General features: G+C 46.2%; 1 protein-coding gene and 1 pseudogene across 1 annotated transcript; one reads left to right on the top strand and one right to left on the bottom strand.

The window, feature by feature from the left end:
* Window positions 1-601, top strand: part of LOC138164737 (methylcrotonoyl-CoA carboxylase beta chain, mitochondrial-like) — a 47,954-nt pseudogene extending 47,353 nt beyond the window's left edge.
* Window positions 602-2,224: 1,623 nt separating this feature from the next.
* LOC138164775 (retinoid isomerohydrolase) lies at window positions 2,225-25,394 on the bottom strand. Its single transcript, XM_069092733.1, has 14 exons — window positions 25,382-25,394; window positions 24,929-25,009; window positions 20,358-20,508; window positions 16,792-16,899; window positions 16,553-16,694; window positions 12,290-12,437; window positions 11,226-11,307; window positions 10,897-11,029; window positions 10,678-10,817; window positions 9,149-9,278; window positions 6,769-6,883; window positions 5,550-5,644; window positions 5,341-5,452; window positions 2,225-2,513 (listed from the first exon to the last, which is right to left on the bottom strand). The coding sequence occupies exons 1-14, from the start codon at window positions 25,392-25,394 to the stop codon at window positions 2,362-2,364; spliced, it is 1,602 nt and encodes a 533-aa protein (XP_068948834.1). The 3' UTR covers window positions 2,225-2,361.
* Between the last annotated feature and the right edge of the window lie 299 nt (window positions 25,395-25,693).

The following is a 25,693-nucleotide window of genomic DNA, read 5'->3' as shown; positions in this document are numbered from 1 at the left end:
TTCTTCTTCTTCTTCTTCTTCTTCTTCTTCTTCTTCTTCTTCTTCTTCTTCTTCTTCTTCTTCTTCTTCTTCTTCTTCTTCTTCTTCCTCCTCCTCCTCCTCTTCTCTTTTCTTCTTCATCATCATTACTAAAGCTCAGTGTTTTAATAATGGCTAGGAACGGAGACTCATAGGGTGTGTGGAACTCCCTGGTGGGGAATCTCCCTTTACCAATTCAGTTTGTCACCTTCTTTGCACTGTCTTAAAGTGTTGGCTTGAGCTCTAAGAGGTGAAGTGACTTGCCCAGGGTCAAACAGCTAATATCTGTCAGAGATAGAACTTGAACCAAGGCCTTCCTGGCTCTGAGAGCAGCTTTCTGTTCACCTCACTGTGCTGTATTTAATAAGCTTTAGAATAAACTCTGTCCCAACTCTCCAAACTGCCAAAGGACAGCAATTCAAAGAAAGTCATTCTGTATAATTCTGTGGATTCATTCATTTCCAGCTTTGATATCTTGAGTTTCCTCTGTGTCCAGGTGATTGCATAGTGCTTAGGAATCATCAAACAGAAGGACCGCCAGCTTCTCACCTGTCAGCAGCAGCCCATTCTCCACTGTAACTAGAAGTGATGTTGCATGTATGAAATACTGTGCAAACAAAGACTTGGAGGGACTTTTTGTTTTTTACAACCATCAGATGACTTGGTGTTGATTTCCTGAAACTGAACAAATTGAGCAAAACTCAGAAACAGAAGTTTACTAAGAATGCTCATGGCACATGAAAGAAAACACAGGCACACTGTACGGCTTCCTAGCAAAGGGAGAGTATCTTGGTGGAGAAAGAGTTCACTTAGAGCCCCAAGGACCGGGGCTTGATTCCTGACTCTGACACTTACTAGTTGTGTGACCCTAGTGGGTCCTTCAGCTTTTTAGGCATCTGTTTTATCATCTGTTCAATGGGGATTCTGGCCAACGGGGTCCCAGGCCTTAGAGCACATGCACTATGGCTTAGAACCTGCCTTGGAAGTGTGTGATGGAGGTGCCTTCTCCCGCCATGATCCAAAGCATGTGAAGGTACCCTCTGTTTCCTATCATCTTGTTGGATGGTCATAGAAATACTTTTAATTGGCTCCTGAGCCAGAAGTGAGTGTGTGTACAAAGGCTGGAACAGAAAATGGAGGAATTCTCTCCTCCCTTGTGGACCGTAGCCAAGAAGCACCATGTGATTCCGTAAGCCCCCCACAGAGGAGGTGGGAGTGGGGTGAGAGCCATGGCATGAGGTCCATCACCAGCCCGCTTCTCTCCCCACTGAACACATTGTCCTTGCTATCTCTCGGGCCCTGTGTGTTTCTTCTTTCCTGATCTCAGAAGGATGATTTTCAGAGACAGAAGAGAACAGGTGATCACTTTGTGATCTTCAAAAGATTGGAAGAATCCCACAAGGACCTACCAGATTCTACCAGTACAATGAGGACCCAGCCCTGAGGTTGGACCCACTCAAGCAGCCCAGCAGTCAGCGGAGCCAGCAGTTGAGAAGCTGTCCTATGAACAAGGGAGTGACTGCACAATGGCCAGCCAGGATTGTGGAGGACCAGTGATGAAGGATGCCGCCTCCCTCCTGACTGGGAAGTTATAGACTCAGAGTCCAGAACGGGACAGGCCAGCTCAGAAATTTGCTTCTCTTGATTCCTTGACTATACATATTTCTTACAAAGGTTTCGTTTTTATCTCTCTTTTCATAAATAATGAGGAGGTTGGAAGGAGAGAAAAATCCATTTTTGTTAATTAAAAAAATAAAGTTTAAATAAAGAGAACAAATGCAAAAATGGAGGCACTTGTCTGTCACCATATCATAATTAGAGGTGACCATGATGGGGGGTTTGGGAACCACCATTTCCAGGTTAAGGCCATTAGCTCCAGAATCAAGGGGGTAGAGGGGCTTCCCCCACCAGGGATCTGGGACTCATTATCAAAACTCCACACAAATCAGCGGCCCCCAGAACATGGATCTCAGACCAACAAAAAGAAGAGTGAACACAGATTTGCTAAACACACTTTTGTACCTGGAATCATTTTAATGATGTCCACACTCACACCATCTAAGTGTGCCCAATATAGGAAGTCTTTTCTGGGATCCCCAGGGTGGTCTTTTTGAAGGCAGTAAAGAGCCCAGTATGGTATAAGACCCCCAACATTGACTGGAAAGCTTTGGGCCATTCTGGGAGCTTGTGGTGAAGATCAGTCAGGCTCCCTCTGCTCAGCTGGGTGGGACGATGGGAGCAGAAGGAGGATGGGACCGGCCGTGGGGACACTAGGCTGGGTCGCCGGGCGTGGCCCATAGGGCTGAACTAGGTTGGGTTGCTGGGGGTGAAGAAGGACCAGGGTCAGGATTTTCTGAACAGTCCATGGAAGGTGACTGGGATGTTGATTTCCACTTCGGCCCTCGCAACTTCGGTCATGTCCTTGGCATTGAGGACCAGGAGGTAAGCAGGCTTTTGCCCCACCCCGGGGCTCACCACTATGCTCAGAACCACTCCTGGCAATCAAAGGCAAAAAGCAGGGAGAGTTGGTTAGGGCTGGGTTACAGATCACCAATGTTCTCTGCCTCCCTGCAGAAACAGGAAGACCTGAGTTCAAATCCAGCCTCAGACACTTTTTACCTGTGTGAACCTGGACAAGTCACTTTGCCCCATCTGTCTCAGCTGCCTCAGCTGTAAGATGGAGATCAGGTGCCTGTCTCCGAGGGCTGTCGTGTAAACTTCAGGGCAGAGCTATCATTACTGCTTACCTACATGGTCTCAGTTGATCCTTACAATTTGCTGGTGAAATGTCTGTTTTATTAGCCCCATTTTACAGATGACGGATGGCGGCTCAACAAGGCAGAATGAGCTGCCTGTGCTCACACGGTTGGGTCTGAATAACAGCAAACATTCATAATAAACACATATATAGCACCTACTATGTGCGAAGCCTGTGCTGAGCTTTTCCATTTCTCATTCGATTCTAGAAGGTGGGTGCTATGATTATGTTCATTTTACAGGTGAGGAAACTGAGGCTGGGCTTGAACATATGTCTTCCTGGGTCCAGGCCCCGTGCTCTGTGCCCTGTGGTGCCCCTTGGCAGGGCCCATGAGTGCTGTCATGGAGCCCAGCTGCTAAGGACCATGGCTTTGGGTAACAAAGGACTCCGCAGCATCCCAGACTGGGGTCTTTTTGTGTGGCTCCTTCCCCTGCAGTCACTTGGTCAAAGGCCTTTGAGAATCACCAGAGCCATAAGACTCAGGTGTGGGGCAGAGTATGTATCATTGTGATACAGTGGGAAACACGTGAGATGTGGCTCCTGGTGAAGCCCAAGGGGACGTGGAGCAGGGGGCAAAGGGCTGAGGCTGCTGTGGGAGGACCTCCTCGAGCCACAGAAAGGGGATGGCAAGACCGGGGGGACGCTTGTGGTCAATGATGCTCTTCCTATTCTAACAGCGTCTGACTTGATCTCACTCTTTTGTTAAGAAAAAGAACAGACTGTGGAGTGCATCATAGACAGCCTGGGTCAGCACCCAAGCACCAGAGAAAACAGCTGCCATGAGCATGGCCTCATCTGGGAAACCGACGTCAGGTTTGTACCACTGACCCCCCAGGGCATCATGGGGAGCCGAGGAGACAAGAATATCTGCAGGGCAGTCTGAAAGTGCACTGTGAATTCTGGGCACAAGAAAGTGCCTCGTAAATGCTTGTGAATGGAGGGGTGGATGCTTGCCTTCCACACCTGGCCAAAGGAAAAGCCACAGAGAGGGTCCCCAGGCCCAGCCCTCCTTGGCCTTCCCCTGCTGGGCCCTGCTGTCCACTCTGCGCACTTGGCTGCATGAGGCCGGGGCTGGGGCTGGACGCCTGGGCTTTGCTCCTGAGCTGCCCGAGTCACGAGCTAGACCTCACTAGTCTCATTCATCTCAACAATAAACCAATGAGTATTTATTAACCTCCCACTGTGTGCGAGGCCTTGTGCTAAGCACTGGGGACACAAAAAGAGATGAAAGACAGGCCCTGCCCTCTAGGTGCTTACCTTCTGATGCAGAGACAACAGGCAAACAAGTATACAAAGTGAGTATACCCAGGATGATGGAACAAGGATTGACAGAAGGAAGGCATTGAGAGGGGTGGGAGGCAGAACCAGGAAATCCTGGAGGGCTTTCCCAGCCTGTGAGAAGGGGCTCTCACCTGACATGGGGAGTTTGGTTTGGGACTGTTGGATAGAGTCACAGACTTTCTTTCTTTTTTTTTTTTTGGAAGGCAATTGGGGTTAAGTGACTTGCCCAAGGTCACACAGCTAGTAAGTGTTAAGTGTCTGAAGCTGAATTTAAACTCAGGTCCTCCTGATTCCAGGGCTTGTGCTCTATTCACTGCACCACCTAGCCTTCCCAAGTCACAGACTTTCTGAGTTGGGAGGGACCTCAGAGACCACTCAGTCCAGCCCGGGCCTGAATATGAAGCACGTATGCAGCCTGGTGTGGTCATTTCAGTTGTGTATGACTCCCTGAATCCTAAATCCAGGGTTTTCTTGGCAAAGGCACTTAACAGGTTTGCCATTTCCTTCTCTTGGTCATCTTAAAGATGAGGCAACTGAGGCCAATAGGGTTCAGTGACTTGCCCAGGGTCATGCAGCTAGTAAGTGATCTCGGGAAGCTGTCTTCCTGACTGCCAGCCCAGGGCTCTACCCACCACACCACCTAGCTGTTTATGTACAACCTAGGACGAGAGCACCCTTTTATAACAAGAGGCATCCTCACGTAAGACTTCCTAATAATCAGATCCGGTGTCCATAAGTGAGATGTGCTTCCCCTATCTTTGGGGGTCATCAGGACTGAACAGGCATCACCGCCCTCGCTTCAATCACTACCAGCCAGGCAGCACCTTGAGCTTTGCCAAGAGCGAGGGGCTGTCATTCTCATGACACATAGTAATACTGAGAAGGGCAGTGACTTTCCCAGGGACACCCCCTCGTTCCCCCACTCTCCTCCTCCTGGCTGCAGTACCAACCCATTGAGGCTAGCTTTGCCTCTGGGGGCCACGGCCCCTCTGCTTACTCCCACAGCCATGACACTCCCCCAAGGCCTCTCTTCTCTAGGTTAAATCCCCGCAGATGCTTCCAATGGTGGAGCTTCAAGGGCCGTCAGATCCTGGCTGTCCTCCTCTGGCTGCTCACCCACTCTCCCATGTCCTTCCTAAAACAGACCCTTCCCCCACGTGGAAAACCACCCTTGTTCCTGGAGTGCTAAGAGTTATTCTGACTACAAAGGGAGGAGTGACTGGCTCCCTCAAGTGTAGACCTGAAAACGAGAGCCCAGGAAGGATGCTTCTTGTCTTCATTACCATCATCTTCCTCCCGGGCATCTGGGTGGGACACGAAGATGGGCTCGGATGGATAGGAGTTTGGCTCCTGCCACAACCACATTTCTTTAGTTGTGACATTCAGCTTACAGAGCTGCACGATCAGAGAAGACGAGAAACATGCCTGTGAACAAGGCTGGTTTTCCTTGAATAAAAGAGCTAACAACTTTCCCAATATTAGCACTGATTACCCTGTCGGGAACAAAATGGTTCAGTCCAAGTCCATATGCATACATGTAGGGCTTCCCACCATACTTCTGGTAATTGATTTGGGGAAACTCAAAAGCTGGAAAAAAAAGCAACATAAGAATGAGTGAAAACAATGAAGGAACATTTTTAATCACTCTCTCTGTGCCAGGAACTGTGCTGTATGGTGGGATTACAAAGAGAGGAAGGTCAGCCAGTCTCTGACCTTGAGGAGATTCCATTCTAAAGGCACGCTGCTAGAAAGTGGGAGGGGGCAGCACCTGGGGGACAGCTGGCTTTGCAAAGGGCCTCAGACATGGCTGTGAAGTGGAATTCTGTGCAGAACTGGGCTTCATAATAAAAAGCTGATCCAAATGAGAATTCTCAACTAAAGTTAGAATTGTAATTTCACCGCCTTTTCCCAGGAGGCTCCTATTAACTTGTTTCATCCAGTAAACAAAGTAACCATTTAAACAAAGAAGACTGAGAAAATTCCAATTACTCAGACTTTGGGAGATGGGAACAAGTCCAAAAAAGTGCCACATATTGTAAAATTATTCCCCAACTCCAACGATGATGATTCCAATCCCCTCATTTTGCAGATGGAGAAATGAAATCCAAAGAGATAAAATGACCTGCTCAAGGTCACTCGGGGAGTCAGGGACAGAGCTGAGATTTAGGCTCAGGTGATCTAATTCCAGATCTATAAGTCTTTTCAGAAAAGTAAAGGCAAAATATGTGAGTGGTCCTGTAGAAGGAGCCTGACTGGAGACAGAGGACTCAGGTTCACACCCTGGACCTAAAGCTTGTTACCTGTGGGATCTGAGCCTGGAATTTTTTTGTTGTTGTTTTCATTTGTAAAATGAGGAGCTTGCACCCTTGCATGGCTTCTGAGGCCTGTCTTTCTAGGACTGTCCAGCAGTGACTCACGTTTCTAAGGCACCTTCTCCATGATGGAGTTTGAGTGTGATGCTAATTTGGAAGATGAAATTGAGGGGCTGGAGGGGGTCGAACAGTTGGCAAATGGCCAAGTCTTGACTTGAATGAGACATGAACAAGCTGGACACATCTCAAGGAAGTGACCGGGAGACCGAAAGCTGTCTGAGGGCAGGAGAGGCTTCCCTCTTGTCTTTGCATTCCCAAGCCTGGCACAGGGCCGAGCACAGAGCAAGTGTTTGTGGAGTTAAATGTTGGTGCAGATGGAGCTCCCAGGTGTCTCCTCACCTTGGCGGGGCCCAGAGAAGAGGACTTCCGGCTCCAGCCAGATGGTCTCATCACTACAGAGGATGGCGGCAGCTGTGGTGTTGGGCAGACTGACCAAGTTCTTGCCTGTATCAGCCTAGGAGAAAGATGACAAAAGCCACTGAGAGAAACAAAATGGTGGGTGGTTCTGGGCTTGGCTCCTTTGCCTCCCAGTGCCATTGTGGCCTTATGCACATATGCCCAAACTATGATGATAACATCCATTCCTGAGGTTTGCTTAAATGTTAGCCTCACTATAGCACTGGGAGGCAGAAAGAAGCATAGATGTATTATTGTCCCCATTTTACTGATGAGGAAGTTGAGGGTCTCTCCATGGCCCCCCCAGCCAGGGAGTGCCCAAGGCAGGACTGGAACCTAGGGAGGCTGATCTCACGTGTGGTCCTCTTGCTAGTCTACCAGGAAGCATTGAGGCTGCCTAAGATGTGGTGATAAAAACAACACAGGAGTGGGAGGCATGAGCAGGGAAGATGGAGGGCTGGGACTAAGTGGCCTCAAAAGAAGAGCTAGCCTTTGTCCAAGGACATGAGAGCTTCAAAGCATTTCACAAAGATCAGCTCATTTGATCTTCACAACAGTCCTGTGAGGGAGGTGCTGTTATTATGGCCATTTTGCAGATGAAGAAGTTAAGACAGACAGAGGTAAAGTGACTTGTCCAAAGCCACATAGACACTAAGTGTCTGAGACAGGTTTCAAACTTAGGTCTTCCTGATTCCAAGGCTAACACTGCGTTCAGCCACTTAGCCATCTCAAAAGTCCCCCTAAGCTCCCTAAAGCCTAGGAGGCTAGAGAGAAGTCTTATTATAACAGTAGGTTCCATAAGAATCTTCTTGGGTACTATGTATATACATATATATATCCATATAGAATATATTTGAGAGAACTATAATTATGTATATGTATTTGTATTGTATCATACATGTATGTGTATTGCATGTATACACACATAGGTACATATACATGTATACAGCTATATATGTAAATGTATCAATACATATGTTTCTGTGTGGGGAGAGAGAGTCGAGACAGACAGAGCACTAAGGTGCTAGATTTGGAGGTAGGCAGATCTGGGTTTAAATCCTGTCTCTGACATTCCTTACCTATGTCATATGATCACAGAAGAAACATTTAAAGTTAGAAGCCACCTCAGAGGCCAAGTCCAACCCTCTCTTTTCACAGCTGAGGAAACTGAGCCTCCCAGCCAGCAAGTGTCTCTGGCAGGATCTGAACACCTGTCCCTGACTCCAGGCCCAGCTCCCAATCCCCAACCACCAGCTGTCCCTTTACTACCCGGGACCTCAGCTTGCTCATGGGAAAAACGGGGGGAGATAAAATGGAAAGCTCCTACCTCAGAGGGTTATTTGAAACTCAAATGGGATTGCATGTGTATTTTGTAATTTATTCTGTGTCCATTACATGTGCTGTATATGTAACCTGTTTACACTGTACCTTGCAATGCATCTGAGGGCCATTTTTCCATGTGACTTCTTAGCAAATGGCTCATTCTCTTCATTTTCTTTCCCCCAAGTATCTAAGCACAGGTAGGGCTATGACTGGTAGGGCCATTGGAAACTGGGAAATCACCTTCTAGTCCACATTTAGGATCCCATCAGTCACATCAGAGCCAAAGGTGGTGAGGAAACTTAGTTTCAAGTACTTTCTAAAAGTCTGTACCCACTCTGGGTTCATGAAAGAAGACGACAAGGAAATTGAACATAAAAGGAAATGTAATTCTAACATCCTCTGCCTTGTTCCCAATTCAAGGTTGCTTCCTGATTTTGTGATTCCACAGGTGTGTGATTTCCAAATTAAGTCAAAATATACTTTTATACTTGGTGACTACAATGCAAAGGTGGGAATAGGTGATGGAGACATCCCATTCCAACATGTTAGAAAATACAGCTGAGGAGTAAGGAATGAGAGACGCCAAGGGTTTGTAGAATGACTTCTGGAAGCCTCACCCAGGGCCCCCTGAACACTTTCTTCACAAAAGGAACAGGAAGGGGCTCATGGGGTTAGCACCAAATGTAACATAGAAAGAAATGAAAAGACTATTGGAATAGGCAGAAAGCCATTCTCCAGTGGGATATCTGTGCGTGGTTATTAGGAGACAGACTGGACAAACGCAAAGCTGGGAAGCTCTCCCCAAGGCAGGGGACTTGGTAGGTGAGGCCTAAGTGCATGGCTTGCCCAAGCCAGCACAGGCCATGAGCCTTGGAGGCCCCTGGGCTCAGTTCACTGCATCTCTGCCTATGACCCAATGAAGTTCAGGGCCACTTCCACTCTGTCCCCCTGGGGAGGGAAGCCAGCTGACCTGACACTTGGAGCTGCTCGGGTGACTTACCTTGTCGATAGCCAAGGGAAGGACGTATCTCCGTACTTCAGGCTGGGGAGCCTTTGTGGCATTTCTTTTCACCTCCTCCCAGTTCTCCCGTAAATTGGCTAAATACAAGTAATTATAAACGAACTCAAATCTGTCAAGGGAAGATTCCAACGTGAGCAAACATGTGACAGGTACTTCCGGCTTCACCAAGTGCATGAAGTCCCTTGTCCAGCCTCACATGTGCCCAGTGAAGCAGGGGCTGGTTTTGTCCCCTTTTCACAGAAACAAAACTGAGACTGAGAGGGGTGTGTGGCTGGGCATGAAGGTGTCGGAGGGCACAAGAGGAGATCAAGTCTTCTTGACTTACTGAACCACCTTGGAAGAAGTTACAGGCAATGTCTGACGTGACCACTGACTCTAAGATGCAGAGGGAGGGCCGTATTCTGCAACATGGAGCTGGCACAGGGCCATGGGGATGATGCCCCCCTGGACAACACACTTTTAATTTTCTCTAGACCCTAATACAGAGTCTTCATGAGCTGCTATGGCCAAAACAATCCCAGTGGACAGCCTCCTGGATACTAATGTCTCCAGATTTAGCTAGGTTTATTTTTGGATGACAGGTGCACAATCCCCTGCCAAGTCTGAGTTCTACTTCTGTCTCATGGCCCTTCTCCCTTCCCCCTTACTGCCATGCACCAAAATGAGCTGTCATGGAAGAAAACAGAGAGCAAACCATTCTAGGAATCTAGCTGATAATTCCATAGCATCTGAAGGCTTGCAACATTCTTTATGTGGGTTATTTAACTTGATCTTCACAACAGCCTAAAAGGTATATTATCCCTTTTTAACAGAAGAGAAGCTGAGCCTGGGAGCAGCTATGGGGTCACCCAGCAGGTCAGTGTCTGAGGCAGAATCTGAAATTGGGTGCCCAGCTCTCTATCTGCTGTTCTACATAGCTAACGAAGGGCACTTAGGGTACCAGCTGCAAAAGTAACACCTTTCGGGGATGTCTCTAGGAAAACAGTTCTGTCTACCTGAAGAAATTAACCTTCAGGGTAAATGACTGGAAGGTGAATGTGGTTACTGGAACTCAGTTCCCTGATCTGTAAAATGAGAGGGTTGGACAAAATGGCTCCTCAGGTTCCTTCCAGCTCAATGACCTTACAGTATTGCTAAGACACTGAACTTCCATGGGTCTCAGTTTCCTCATCTGTCAAGTGTGATGGTTGAGTGAGATCAAGTGTTCTTAACCTATTTTGTGTCCTGGATTCCTTTGGTAAAAGTCTGGGGAAGCCTGTAGAGCCCTCCTCAGAATTGTGTTATTAAATCAATAAAATAAAGTACATAAGATTACAAAAGGAACCAATCAGATTGAAATAATATTCAAAATATAGATTGCAATCAGTTCAGGGACTATGGGGGAGAGAGGGCCTGGGGTGGATGAGGAGATTTCAGCTCTAGAGAGAGAATCCCAAGCTTTCAGGACCCCTTGGACAGGCATGGGGCCCAGGCATGGCGACAATCCCCCAACACCTTTCTGTCCATACCCTTTCCAGCAGCAGAGATCCACAATCAGGAAGTTGCCCTCTTCATATGTATTAATGTGATGAAAGAGGTTAAAGGAGGACGTTCGGTATTTGTTGTTGAGGTATTTGCCTCGTTTTTTATCAGCCACGTGAAGCCACACCTTGGAAAGCGGGAAGAGTGTTGGAAGGTGCCCCACCACAACCCTCCAAAGTGCTCGGCTTAGTGAGGATGGCACCTACCCCCATGGTTTCATTGGACTCAAAGCAGTCCATGTAGTTGGCTCCCCAGAGGGTCCAGGAGGAGAGGAACTTGAGCAGGTTAATTTTGACGGGCGTTTCCACGAACACGATGTAATTTGGAGTCAGCCCAAAACTGTGTTCACATGGGCAGAAATAAACACACACTCATGGAGTTTACTTGGAGAGGAAGGACCTACCAAAGTCACATACATTTAAATGTAATTGACTACAGGGAAATACTGCATTCAGGTTGGATTCAAGGCAAGAAAGATGCTACAACTGCTCCCTTTTCCCTCTGGGATACTGAGGAGGACTCTTGAATTACCTACCTGTGGACGTAAGATGGCTTCAGCCGATCACTGCAAGGGAACTGGACGACCACCTCAGACTTGCTTATTGGGTCTTCTTTGTCTAAAATAAAGTCATGTCCACAAGGCTGTTTCAGAATCTCTTGTGAAGAAATCATTTTGAGAATTTAAAACCATGTGTGAAGAAAAGTACATTTTAAGTTTGTGTTTTAGAGAGCTTATTCTGGGTCAAAGCCACTTGCTGCTTACTAAGACTTTAGTCTCAACTTTCCTCACATCTGTTTTCTTCTTTCTCCTCAGACCGTCTTAATGCCGGCTCACCTCCATTGGTACTATCCTAATCAACCTCTCCTTGGCTTCCCTGCCCTCAGTGTCTTCTTCTCCAGTCCATTTCTCACACAACAGCCAAGGGGACATCCTTAAAATACGGATCTGACCTGAATTCCTCCCTTCCTCCATCCCACTCAAAAGTCTTCAATGGCTCCCTAGGTAGCCTGGCATTTAAATCCTTCCCTTCTCGAATGTGACTTCCCTTGATCTCTCCAGTATTACTGCTATGACTTCTCTCCATGCACTCTCTAGTCCAGTCAGACCAGTCCCAAAGCTGGTCCCCAAACACACAGTTCTATTGTGCTGATGCTCCACCATGTACAGGAAGTATCCGTGGGCCACAGCTCTGCCTCATAGGATTTCTGCCTTCCCAGATCCCCCAGTGATGAGCCCCTCCCTCTCTTGAAATTCTTTGCATCACCTTGTACTTACCTTCTCCTAAGCAACAGAATTTAAGCTCCTTGAGTGGAGGAGCTATTTTCTTTTTTACTTTATATGTCCAGCACCGAACACAGTCGCCAGCACTTAGTTAATCCATAATAATGCTGATTGAATTGAATTGAAACTTCAATTCAACAACAAATTTCAAGTGAAGCCACTGAGTCCTCCAGGAAATCAAAGGAGGCTCGTGATTCTGAAAAGTGCCCAGCCCCAGGCCCAAGACAACAGAAATAGATTCCATCACCCCATGCACCTGACTCATTTCTCCCACCTGGGCAAGTTTAATTAAGGAAAGATTCAGCTTGTGGGTGTACCTGCTTGTAAAGGAGGAATCCGGACAATGTTATAAGCAATAGAAAAGTTCTTTCCAAAGCAGTTGCCAATGTTATAAACAGTTCCATCATTTTCGATGTGGGGGTGAGCTGATGCACCATTGACTGAGACGTAGTTGCAAAGGTCGACCTACAGGAAAGGGAATGCCATGGGTTACTAAGCCAATGCAAGTCAAACTCTACTTTCTGGAACCCGACAAGATAGTAACAGAATAGATCTGGAGAAACAAGAGGTTTAGAACCTCAAGGGAAATAATGAAAATGAAAAAAAAAGTGGAGTGGAAGAGTAATAAGCCATCTAGACTTTATATTGTTTTTTTTTTTTAATGAACTGACCTACTTTCTTTTCTTTTTTTTTTTAGTTTACATCATTCACTTCCCCAAGATTTTGACTTACAAATTTTCTCCCCATTTCCCCCCTACCCACCACCCCAAAACAGCGATGCCACTGAATATCCCTTCCCCCAATCTTCTCTCTCCTATGTCTTTCTCAATCCCCCCCTCCAACTTTACAGTAGAGCATGGTGGATCTCTATGCCCCAGTGCCTATATATCTTATTTCCCAGTTACATGTAAAATAATAACAACAACAATAATAAATATTTTTAAACATTTTATTTTAAATCTTTGAATTCCAGATTCCTTCCCTACCTCCCTTGTCACCCATCCTTACTGAGAAGACAAACAATTCAACATAGGCTGTACATGTGTAGCTATGCAAAACATTACCATAGTGTATATATTGTGATAGACTGACTATATTTCCCTCCATCACATCCCACCCTCCACTAGTTCTATTCTTTACTTTGATCCTGTCCCTTTTCAAAAGTGGGTGCTTGCAACTTACCTCCCCCATAGCCTGCCCTCCCTTCCATCATCCCCCCTCTCATCCCCTTCCCCCCTACTCTCCTGTAGGGTGAGGTACCATATTTAGTGTGTATATGATTCCCTCCCTAAGCCAAATTCTTTTAGAATAGGGTGGACTCATTCCCTTTTGCCTTCCTGCTCTTGCCCTCCATTTTAACAGTTTTCTCTTGCCTCTTCTATATGAGATAATTTACCCCATTCTATCTCTCCCCATATTCTCTCATTATATTCCTCTTAACTTTACCTTTTAAGTATCATCCCTTCCTATTCAACTGGTCCTGTACCTTCTGTCTATGTATACCTGTATATATATGTACACATTTTCACATATGCATTCATATACCCATATACCCTCTTATATAGACATATATATGTATGAATACATATGTATATACATACATATATATATACACATTTCTATTCCCTTCAACTATTCTCATACTGAGAAAAGTTTCATAAGTTATAATTATTGTTTTTCTGTGTATGAATGTAGGTAGCTGAACTTTGATAAGTAGCTTATGATTTTTTTTCCCTGTTTACCTTCTCTTACTTCTCTTGCTTCTTGTAACTGAATGTCAAATTTTCTTTTCACCTCTGTTTTTTTCATCAAGAATGCTTGAAAGTCCTCTATTCCACTGAATGACCATATTTCCCCCTGAAACATGACACTCAGTTTTGCTGGGTAGGAAATTCTTGGTTGTAATTCCATCTCCTTTGACCTCCAGAATATAATATTCCAAGCCCTTCGATCCCTCAGTGTGGAAAGTGCCACGTCCTGTGTTACCTGATTGTGTTTCCACAGTATTCAAATGTTTCTTCTTGGTCACTTGTAATATTTTCTCCTTGATCTGGGAACTCCTGAACCTGGCTATAATATTTCTAGGAGTTTTCTTTTTGGGATCTTTTCCAGGAGGTGATCAATGGATTCTTTCAACCTCTATTTTGCCCTCTGGTTCTAAAACTTCAGGGCAATTTTCCTTGAGAATTTCTTGGAGGATGATTTCTAGGTTCTTGTTTTGATCATGGCTTTCAGGTAGTCCAATAATTTTTAAATGATCTCTCCTGGATCTATTTTCCAGGTCAGTGTTTTTTTCAATGAGATATTTCACATTGCCTTCTATTTTTTCATTTGTTTGGGTCTGTTTAACAGCATCTTGATTTCTCATAAAGTCACTAGCGTCCATTTGCTCCAATCTAATTCTGAAGGAATGATTGTCTTCAGTGAGTTTTTGAGATTCTTTTTCCATCTGGCAAATTCGAATTTTTAAGGCATTCTTTTCCTCATTGGCTTTTTGAGCCTCTTTTGCCATTTTAGTTAGTCTATTTTTTAAGGTGTTATTTTCTTCAATCAGGTTGTTGACTCTCATTTCATAATTTTCTTGCATCTCTCATTTCTCTTCCCAATTTTTCCTCCATTTCTCTTATTTGATTTTCAAAATCCTTCTTAAGCTCTTCTATGGCCTGTAAGCAGCTTATTCTTTTCTTGGAAGCTTCTGGTGCAGGAGTTCTGACTTTGCTTTCTTCCTCCTGTTCCATGCTTTGATCCTTTTTGTCCCCTAAAAAGGAGTCCAAACTTGGATTACTGTGCTTGCCTTGCTTCCCTCATTTGCTCATGTTGTCACTCAATTACTTGACTTCTGAGCTTTTTGCCACAGTGGAACTCTCCTGGGGGTGGGGGAGAGGAGGCTTCATCCCAATTGCTGGGGTTTTCTCAGCTGCCAGAGGTATTAGTTGGGTGCCTTCTCTGAGGCCTCCCCATGCTCTGGCAAAGTGGTCATGCTCCCCAGTACCTCCACCCTAGACCACAATTCAGACCCAAGCAGGTTAAAGTGAGAGTGATTACCCCTCAGACTGGTTGCTTGGTCCCCCTGCAATCTGCAGGCCAGGAGCTCTGAAGCAGCCACATGGTGATAGCTGCATGGCTGCCATGCCTCAGCCTCTTCTTTGCTGGTGCAAGGGGGGGGGGCAAAGGCCAACCACTCTCTCGAATTCCCAGGTCCCAAAGTCCACACTGCACTGACATCTCACTTTGTCCTTAGTATCTACGCATTGATACTTCTGTAAACCACCACAGCTGCTGGTGATCTGAAGTCCCTCCAGAAGGGGACTGGTCAGGCCACCCTGAGGCTAAAACCTCGGGCTCAAGCAAGGCTGGGCTTGGCTCCCAGAGTGCTGCTCTGGCTGCTTCCTTGCCAGCCTGCTGGGCTGTCTTCAGCGGGAGGTTAGCTTCTCTCTGTCATTTTGTGGGTTCTGTAGCCAGCTCCATCCAGTACCAGCCCTGCAGTGATAGGCCTGGCAATGGCCCTTGTGGTTAATGGGTCAATTTGCCGCTACATTGATCAGGCCTTGTCAGGGCCTCTGCACACCCCTGCGTCTTCTGGGCCTCGGCGCCAGCCCAGATCATCTTCTATATTATGTTATGAAGCAGTAACCATCAGTGCTATTTGGCAGAAAAGTCAGACCATGGTACAGTGGAGAGAGTATTATACTTAGAGCTGGGATATCTTTTAAGACTGTCTTCCTGGAACAGTACAATGACTGGACCTATTTCACACTTTCAGACCTGCCATTTCATTCTAAGTTCTAACTTCTATGGTTAAATGGTAACCTTGTTTTCAAATCCAATCTTTGATGCTTAGTACATCAGTGATTTCTCTCATGTCACTTAAATTTTCTTTGCTTTAGTTTTTTTTTAATTTCTAAAATAAGGGTATTGAACTAGATGGTCTATGAGGGTCTTCCCATTTCTGAACTTATGAGTAGATCCTATGTGATGCTGTTGGTAGAACCCTTGAGCCCAGGAAAGATTCCCCAATTCCCACAAGAAAGCTCATTGGTCTTGGATTTTTTAGTATCCTGTAAAGAATTAAATCTTTCCTTTTTTGAAGTTTGTTTTATTTTTATTTTTTGCTTTTTGGAAGACAATTGGAGTTAAGTGACTTGCCCAAGGTCACATGGCTAGTTTTTGCGATAAGTGTCTGAGGCTGGATTTGAACTCAGGTCCTCCTGACTCCAAGGCCAGTGCTCCACTCACTGAGACATCTAGCTTCCCCTTGAAGTCATTTTTAATGGATTTGTATATTTGCTATTGAATTAGCAATTTCCCCTAGAACATTGTTGCATAATAAATAGAGGCCTGCTTCTCATAGTCAGGAAGACCTGAATTCAAATCCTTCCTCTGGCTCATACTTGCTGGGGTACCTTGGACAGCTCTTTCAACTTCTTGGTGACCCAGCCATCTCTCTCAAATTATAAGCTACATATAAACTGCCAATCTGTTTAAGGAGAGGGAATTTCCTCACTGGGAGCTGTCCGTGGAGATGATTTCACAGTTTTAAACAAGCAAAGAATGACTTAACCGAAAGCACACAATTCTACCTGCTTGATTGTCTCCAGAGTGTCAGGGTTGATCTTGGTTATGAAGTTCGTCTCAGTGCAGGCATAGTAATCTTCTCCCACGGGGTAGATGTTAACAAGGGCATTGTCCGTGACCTCCACTCCTCGAAAGTAAGAAAAAAACCTACAGAAGCAAGTGAAGGGTGAGTCTCGCGGTTCTCCCTTGAGTGAGATCAGTAAAGCCAAGGAAGAACAGAAGAGTCGCGCGCTGTCCCAGTCACCTGGAGAAGATGTTTTTGCACGGATCAGGGAAGGCGCAGGTGCCGAATTCCGTCAAGACGATTCTTTTCTCTGTCATGGCTCTTACATAGGCATCCGTGCGGATGAACCTAGAGAAGGGAGAGAAGTTCATTGGCCGAGATGCGCGCACCGACGTGACCCTGAAAGGCCTCCCTTGGGATCCCCCTTCGAGTTAGAAAGAAGGACCAATTCGGACCAGCCCCTGGAATCAGATCCGACACTTGGAGAGCCAAGAGCTTCACTTAGCCGACAGCACCTTCCTCTAAGGGAGCATTCCTTAACAATGGCCACCGAGTCAGAACGGGAAGGGGAGAAATTTGTGTCATCCTGGAGGCAAGGCAACAGGAAGCCAATGAAGGGCCTCTAGAAGGAAGTGATGGGGTCAAATTTGCGTTGTAGGAACATTCTTTTGGCAGATCCATGAGGAGTATGGGCTGAAGGAGAGCCGGGTCAGGGGGCTGATTCAATGCTCCCGGTGAGGGGAGATCAGGGCCTGAGTTAAGGTAGCATCCATGGGAGCAGAGAGAAAGGACAGACATGAGCGATGCCGGGAAAGGTGGAACCACTAAGATTTAGCGACTAATGGGCTCTGGATGGTGAGACAGAGAGAAGTCAGAGATGAGGCCTGGGTGACCGGAAGGACAGTGACTCCCTCCACAGAAAAGGGACTTTAGGAAGACTTTTAGGAAGATGAGTCCTGTTTGGGATTTGTTGAGTTTGAGACTCACGGCTTCCTTCGTAGCCCAGACGATGAGCCATATCCTGTGGGGAGTCCTTCCTGATCTCCTAGGTTGGTAGTGGTCCCTCTCTTCAAATTATCAGGTATATGCTTTACCTGCCCACGGGTAGCTTTCCTCCAATAGGGCAGGAACCTTTTCATTTCTGCCCCAAGGCAGCAGTTGTGGGAGGACTCACAGAACATGCAAACATCTTGTTTTCCTTCACTAGAATATAAGCTTCTTGAGGGCATTTTTGTCTGTGGTCCCTAATGTCCAACACAATGTCTAGCACAAAGTAGGAGCTCATAAATGCTTATTGGAATTGAATTGAATTGGAATCTTTAATCGTGGCTCCTACAGAAGGGCCCTGGGGAGGAAGAGGCAGCCTGGATGGTCCTGGCCTTGATGCCTCCATACTCCGAATCCTTCCCTCTATGATACAGAACAAGGTCATGGATGCTGCCCTTCTGGGTACCTTGTGGGCACCTTCCTTTCCATCCACTACCAGGGCCTCACCCAGTGTGTCAGGGACCTTCTTCCCTTACTTTCCTTCTCTTTACACCAAAGAATGCATTTATTTGTTATTTTCCCTTAGTCTCAGTCAGTCTTCAATTCTTCTCTCTTGAGCAAAGCTATTTTCTGGGCTTTCCCAGGGATGGGCCTTCTTGCCTCTGTGTTGCTCACATTTGCCAGGGTCTCTATTTGCTTTCCCTACACAGGCTTTTTGCTTTGGTTCTGAATCTTTTCGCATCATTTTCTTTGACAAATAGAGAGAGGCTTGGAGAGGGGGGAGGAGAGGTTAGAGAAGGTTGGCCTTGGAGTTAGGAAGTCCAGGGTTCTAGTCCTGCCTCAGATGCAGTAGCTGTGTGACCCTGGGCAAGTCAAGTAACTCAACTGCTCCAGGCTCTAGACAACTCTGTAAGATTAAGATTTGAAGCTGAGACGACATTGTGGATCCTGATCCAAACAAACTCCCCATCCACACACTCACACACAAAATAGGGCCGTGCCTTGTACATATAAAAAGCTAACAAGACTAAGAGCCCAGATCTACATGTCATTTTGAACTTTGTCATATACTTAACATCAATGATTGTATTAGGACTTTATGACAACGCTCTGAGGGAGGTGCTGTGACACCATTCTAGGGATGAGGCGACTTGGGTTCGGGACAAGTAAGTGATGTGCTGGGTCCCATGGCTCTTCTAAGGCAGGACGATGCTGGGTGTGAGCAATGACAATAACAATGGTATTGGCTGGCATTTATGTGGCACCTCCAGGTTCACAAAATGCCCCCTGTGTCATCTCACCCGATCTTGACGACTCTGTAAGAGTTCTGTTCTTGCTCCCATTTCACAGATAAGGACACTGAGGCTCAGAAAGGTAAGAGTCTGAGGCCTGATTTCCTGACTCCAAGGCGAGCTGCTTCCCTCCCTCTTACTGATCTGTTCTGAAAGTTTCTTCTTTCCATTGAGCTGGCTGTGGAGCTGCTGGTCTGTGCTACAACAGCACCTGCCATGGTTCTGGGGGGTCATGGCAGAAAATTGCCCAGGAGAGAGGAGGGACTGAGGGACCATCTAACTCACTGGCCTCTTATTTAGTGGAGAAGAAACTCAGGCAAAGGGTTTGGGAAGTTCAGTGACCTGTGGAGTCATGCTGCTTGTGGGCATCAGAACAAAGGCTCAAACTCAGGGCCTCTGCCTGCAGAAGCCAGTACCATTGCACTGTATCAGGCTGGAGGGCAGGACTCTCAGGGTGAGAGTGAGTGACTTTGGGAAAGCGTTTTCTCCCTGCCTCTGCCTTTTCGGTAAAGGCGGCCTTTCACGAGGCTGAACAGCAGACACAAAATGGCCCCCTTGCTTTCCATGGGCCCTAGACACTAGTGGACATTCATTTTCCCACTAAGGCTCTATTACAGTTGGAAAAATTTTGGAGAAAATCTGTCCACAAGCATTCACTGCCTGTGGGACCCTAGGCAAGTTACTAGACCTCTATCTGCCTCAGTTTCTTCAACTGTAAAAAGGGGGTGACAATGATAATAATATCCACCTACCTCCCAGGGATATTGTGAGGATAAATGAAACAGCAAATGTGAAGTGCTGTACACCTTAATACACCATATAAACGCCCGCTCTTCTTATAATGATAAGAAAAAATCATTTAAAGGGGAAACCCAAACCTTTGAGTTTCTGCTTTCTGAGCAGGGAGGAGGGGGGAATCCCCAGAGATCACCTCCACCCCACCACCCATTGCACCCCTAGGTGTGTTCTGGTCAGATCCATTTACACACTCTTGTCCCAGGCCCAGGAAGGCAGATGAGAAGCAAAGTGGGACAGTGACCACCACAGATGTCCAGGCAGAGCTGATGCAGAGTGGTCAGGCCCTGGATGTGGAGCAGGTTCAAATCTTACCCAAACACTTACCTAGCTATATAACTCATAGGAAACCGCTGGCCTACTGTGTGCCTCAGCTTCCCCATTCTTAAAATGAGGAAGTCAGACTCTATGGCCTCTAAAGTTACTTCAAGTTCCAAATGTAGGAGAAGAAAGGAAGGGAATAAGCATTTACATAGCACCTACTTACTATGTGCTGAGCCTTTACAGTTTTATCTGATTTGATCCTTGTTATAACTGCACGAGGTAGGCACTATTATTATCCCTATTTTATCCTTGAGGAAACTGAGGCAGGCAGTGGTGAAGTGACTTGGCCAGGGTCACACAGCTAGTAAGTGTCTGAGGTTGGATTTGAACTCAGGGCTTCCCTCCTGACTCCAGGCCTGGGGCCCTCCCACCTGCTTGTGAGTATCTCTGCTTTCCACACTCACTTACCTTCTATGATACGTGACCTGGCCTTCCTTAAAGTCAAACTTATGCAGAAGGGCTTGGCCATCAAACAGATGGTAAAACGGCTCACTTCCAACTTCAAACAGACCAGGCCCACATCGAAGGAGGCTGCCCGTGAGCCATGGCGGGATTCTGCCTATGAGGAAGGGGGACAAGGGCAAACCGCACTGAGTCCCTGCTCACGACAAAGCTGGTGACCCATTTTAGACTAGAATGTGAGCTCCTGGAGCACAGACTGTCTTTTGCCTCTTTTTTTGGATCCCTGTGCCTGGCATACAGTAGGTGCTTAATAGATGTTTATCTTTCATTGACTGATTGACCTGCTGAGCCCTTGGGGCTGGGATGGTGGTACCTGACCATGGCAGATCGGTGAAGCGGGACTGCCCATCAGTAGTGGGAAGGGAGAGACACATGGTGTGCTGGGAGGGATCCCCACAAGTGGGCTCGGGACCCTTTCTTACCCTTGGCTGGCTCACTGACAGGCAGGAGGCAGCTGTGGAGTGGTGCCCTGAGGTCCCAGAAGCATGGAAGGCCAGAGTTAGAATTCCAAAATGAGGATGGTGGGCCCCCAAAATAAGACATGACCAAAACGTGGGGTGTGGGGACAGGTTTTACATGGCACATCAGGGAACCCTCCTATAGCAGTCTGGGCAAAGCGAGAGGGTAGTCTGTGCACCCCTCTGTCAGGGTGAAGGTCTGCCCTCCAGAGAAGGGGCAGTGCAGGGCAGTGGGGAAAGTGGATCTGCTTACGGCCTCAGGTATTGTGGATGTTTCAAAGGAGCATAGAGCCCACCTTCGCTTGGCAGGAGGCGGAGGACGAAGAACAGGATGGGAGAGACAGAACGGAATGGGACCTCAGAGGCCTGTCTGGTCCAAGCGCCTCATTTGACAGATGAGAAAACTGAGACCTAAAGAAGGTCTTTTGGCTTGTCCAATGTAGCAAAAATAAGAGTCAGGATTCAAACCCAGAACCCTTTTTATCAGTGCTTCAAGGCTTGCAGAACCCTGTATGTGCCTTATCTTATTTCAGCCCCATGACAACCACATTAGGGAAGTGCAGTGATTATCTCCATCAGGTTCTCATTCCTGAAGAGGCAAAGGGCAGTAGATATAGAGAGTACCTGATATTCAGGCAGATCTGGGTTCAAGTCCTGCCTCCTGCTTATAGCCGGCTGTGAGACCCAGGCAGCTATGGAAAGTTTCCATCTTCAGAGCAGGTGCTGAACTGCATTGACAGCCCTTTTCTCACTATTTGTTCCCTACTGAGACACAATCCTAAATCTGCCCCCTCCCAGAAGGCGCTTTATCCATTGGCCAGCTGAGGAAACTGAGATTCAGGTGAAATGACTTGCCCAGAATCATTGTGCCCAGTGCCAAGACAAACCCAGGAACTATGAACACAGCTAGGAAATACTTTCACACAAAGTCAAATTGAAACAATTGGAAAAAATATTAATTGCATATGGGTAGGCCAAGCCAATATTATGAAAATGATGATTTTGCATAAATTAATCTATTTATTCAATGCTATGCCAATCAAAATGCAAAAAATATAGAACTAGAAAAAATAATAAAGTTCATATGAAAGAATAAAGGTTAAAGGTATCAAGGGAATCAATGCAAAAAGTGTGAAGGAATGTGGTCTAGCTATGTTAGATCTCAAACTGTTTTATAAAGTGGTCATTTTCAAAACAATCTGGTACTTTCTAAGAAACAGTGTGAATCAGTGGAACAGATTAGGTACACAATACATTATAGTAAATGACTGATAAACTCAGTGATCCAGGCTTTGGGGACAAAAACTCACTATTTGACAAAAACTGCTGGGAAAGTAAAAAACCAGTGTGGCAGAAACTAGGTATAGACTAATATCTAAAACTGCATACCAAGATAAGGTCAAAATGGGTATGTGATTTATGCATAAACAGTGATACCATAAGCAAAGCAGGAGAGCATGGTCCAGTCTATGGATAAGGAAAGCATTTAGGACAAAACAAGATATAAAAAGCATTATGAAATGTAAAATAGATCATTTGGATTATATAAAGTCAAAAAAGTTTTGCACAAACAAAACCTATGCAACCAGAATTAGAAGGAAAGAAGAAAATTCTGGAAAAAAATTTTTTTCAGCAAGTATCTCTGATGAAGGCCTCATTTTTCAAATATATAGAGAACTGAATCAGATTTGTAGGAATACAAGTCATTCCACAATTGATAAATGGTCAAAGTATATGAACAGGCAGTTTTCAGAGAAATCAAAGCCATCTATGGTCATATAAAAATGCTCTAAATCACTTTGGACTACAGAAATGCAAATGAAAAGAACTGAGATACCACATCACACCTATCAGATTGGTTAATGTGTTAAATACAGAAGATGATAAATATTGGAGGTGACATGGGAAAACTGGGACACTAATGAATGCATTACTGGTAGAATACTGAGCTAATCCAACAATTCTGGAGAGCAGTTTGGAACTATGAGCAGAGGGCTATAAAACTGTGCATACCCTTTGATGTAGTAATACCTCTGCTAGGTCTATACCCCAAAGAGATAAAAAAAAAAGGTGGCGGGGGTTAAGAACCTATTGTACAAAACTTTTATAGCAGCTCTTTCTGTGGTGGCTAAGAATTAGAAATTTAGGGAATGCCCAAGAACTGGGTAATGGCTGAACAAGTTGAGGTCTATGATTGTGATGGACTATTATTGTGCCATAAGAAATCACAAGAAGGATGATTTCAGAAAAAACTTGGAAAGACATGAACTGATTCAAAGTGAAATGAACAAAACCAGGAGAACTTCATATGCAGTAACAGCAGTTTTGTATGATGAACTGTGAATGACTTAACAATGATCGAAGACAGTCCCAGAGGACTTAGAACAAAACATGCTATCTGCCTCCAGATAAAGAACTAATAAACTGATAGACTGAATACATATTGACCTCTTTTTTCACTTTCTTCTCCCTCCCTCCCTCCCTTCCTCCCTCCCTCCCTTCCTTCCTTCTTTGTTAGTTTTCTTGACTCTTCTTGTACAAAATGACTAATGTGGAAATTTATTATATGATTACACACACATAACCTCTATGCTTACCATCTCGGAAAGTGGGAATGAGAGAGAGGGATAGAATTTGGAATTTAAAACTTTAAAAAAATGCTAAAAAATTTTTTATTATTTAAAAAATAAAAATAATTTTTAAAAGATGCTTGAAAAATGACTTGCCCAGGGTCACACAAGGAGTTAATAAGCCAGAGGCCAACATGGTATTTGAACCTAGGTCTCCTTGACTCTCTCAATGGCAGCCATTGTTGCTGGTGCCCTTTGGTTGGGGGTAAAGTTCATGTGATGCTCACAAATTTGAAGAGGCAAGGTCTTTGTTTCCTAGGAAGACAGCACTTCCCCTGGGGCTCCTGTGGCCTCATCCAGGTAAAGGGGAGCCCTGACTTCTCTGTGGACCTGGCCCTGCTGGGATGTTTGCAGGGAACCCTGCTATTTACCCAGGGTTTCCACAGACATCGATTCAGCTGGTCTCCATCACAGCTTCTGAAAGGGGGCTGGGCAAGCATCCCAGGATTCTCTAGACAGGCTCCCAGATTGAGAGATGGAAGGAATCTGCCTACTCAGCCTGCCCCCTTCTTTTCCAGATAAAGATGCAGAGACCCAGGGAGGTCGTGGAGAGAAGCCAGGATTTGAACTTAGGTCCTCTGGTTACAAATCCAGCCCATTTCCCAGACTCATTTGTGAAATGGGCATTTTAATTCCATTTTATATTTCACATATGAAGATAATCAAGCCCATGGAAGGTGAATGACTTGGCCAGTGCCACGAAGCTACAAAGCAAGCCCTGCTACAGTACGGATGATGATAGAACAGCTAGCTTTTACAGGGGTTTAGGTCTGTAACCTTTGCGGTCCTGGCGCCGACGTTCTGTGCGGATCAGTTTCACTTTACCCATCTGGAGCCTGAGGCTGCAGAAGTTAAGTGACCGGCGCAGGATCTCTCAGCTGTTCAGTGTATGAGGCTGGCCCTTCTTCAGGACCCCTAATGACCCCCGCAGCTCCTCCCGCGGCTCCTCCCACAGCCCCGCATGGCCCCATCTCCCACCGCATCCAGGGCCCGCTAACTGACATTAGAAATCCCACCGCCCACCTGGCATGTGCCCTCCTCGTCTGGACGTGGGGCTTAATGATGCTAACAGTCTGTATCTGTCCACTTCACTGTCTTGCATGACTTTGGGCACTGCTCCTCACCGCCCCGGCCTCAGTTTACTCTTTTGTAAAAAGATAAGGTTGTTCCGGATGAGCTTTAAGGACCCTCTAAATCTGTGACCCCTCGGTCCTGCTTCTCAATCCAAAGCGTTCCCCAGAGACTCTGTTAATCCCATTATGATGTCCCTTCGAGATCACTTCTATGACAAATGGTCTCTTCTTCGACTGCTGAACTAAGAAAGAGTAGCCAGGTCAGAGACAATGTGCCCCTCCCAAAATGCCCGGGTGCCTTCCTTCTTTCCCGCATGCCCTGGCGTCAGCGGGGAGGGGACAGTGGGGGCACGCACCTCGGACGTGAGCTGGGAGCGGTGAAGACACCTCTTCCACGGTTTCAAAAAGCTTCCTGTAGCCTGCGGCTGGGTGCTCAACTCTGAAATGGATCAAGAGTCAGGAATTAAGCCACTGCTGCTTCCCAAAAAAAACCCAGAGCTGGGGGGACAGGTCATGAGACTGGGCTGGGAAGCCTCCAGCCCCGGAAAGAGGGGAATGGGCAGCGTTCAGGTGAGTGAATCACTTGACCCAGTAATTGCCTGGAAAAACATAGATATTCCTTTGGTACTAATGAAGAAGATCTTAGAAATTCTTCGACGTAGCCGTGACCATAATAATTCACAATTCAACTCACCTCACTTCTCTGGGACTCAGTTTCCTCCTCTGTCAAATGAGAGGAATGGATTATGCAAGGACAGTCCCCTCTTGGGCAGTTAGTCTGGGGAAGTCTAGGGATTCCTCACAACCACGTTTTGAAATCATTAAACGAAATGCTCAGTGTCAGTCAGAGACTATTAAGCACAAAAATCTTTTCTTCCCATCCAAGTTCACAGACCCTGTGAGATCCACCCACCAGACCCTTGGGAGTTGTGGACCTCACTAAGAGCCCTTGCTTTGGTTGGATGCAAATCTTAAGTGTCATTTCATGGGAAGAAGATGGGAGCTGGAGTCAGAGGACCTAGATGCACATGCATCCTCTCCCCATTACTACCTGGGCAACCTTGAACTAGTCCCTTCCCTGCTCTTGGTCTCAGTTTCCCCATCTGTAAAATCTAGATCAG

This window comes from Petaurus breviceps, unplaced genomic scaffold, assembly GCF_028583685.1.
Source record: "Petaurus breviceps papuanus isolate PSGF00001 unplaced genomic scaffold, PetGlider_PUasm1.0 207, whole genome shotgun sequence".
NCBI lineage: Eukaryota > Metazoa > Chordata > Mammalia > Diprotodontia > Petauridae > Petaurus > Petaurus breviceps.
Note: the sequence above shows the minus strand (reverse complement) of the source record. Positions and strands in the feature narration are given on the sequence as shown.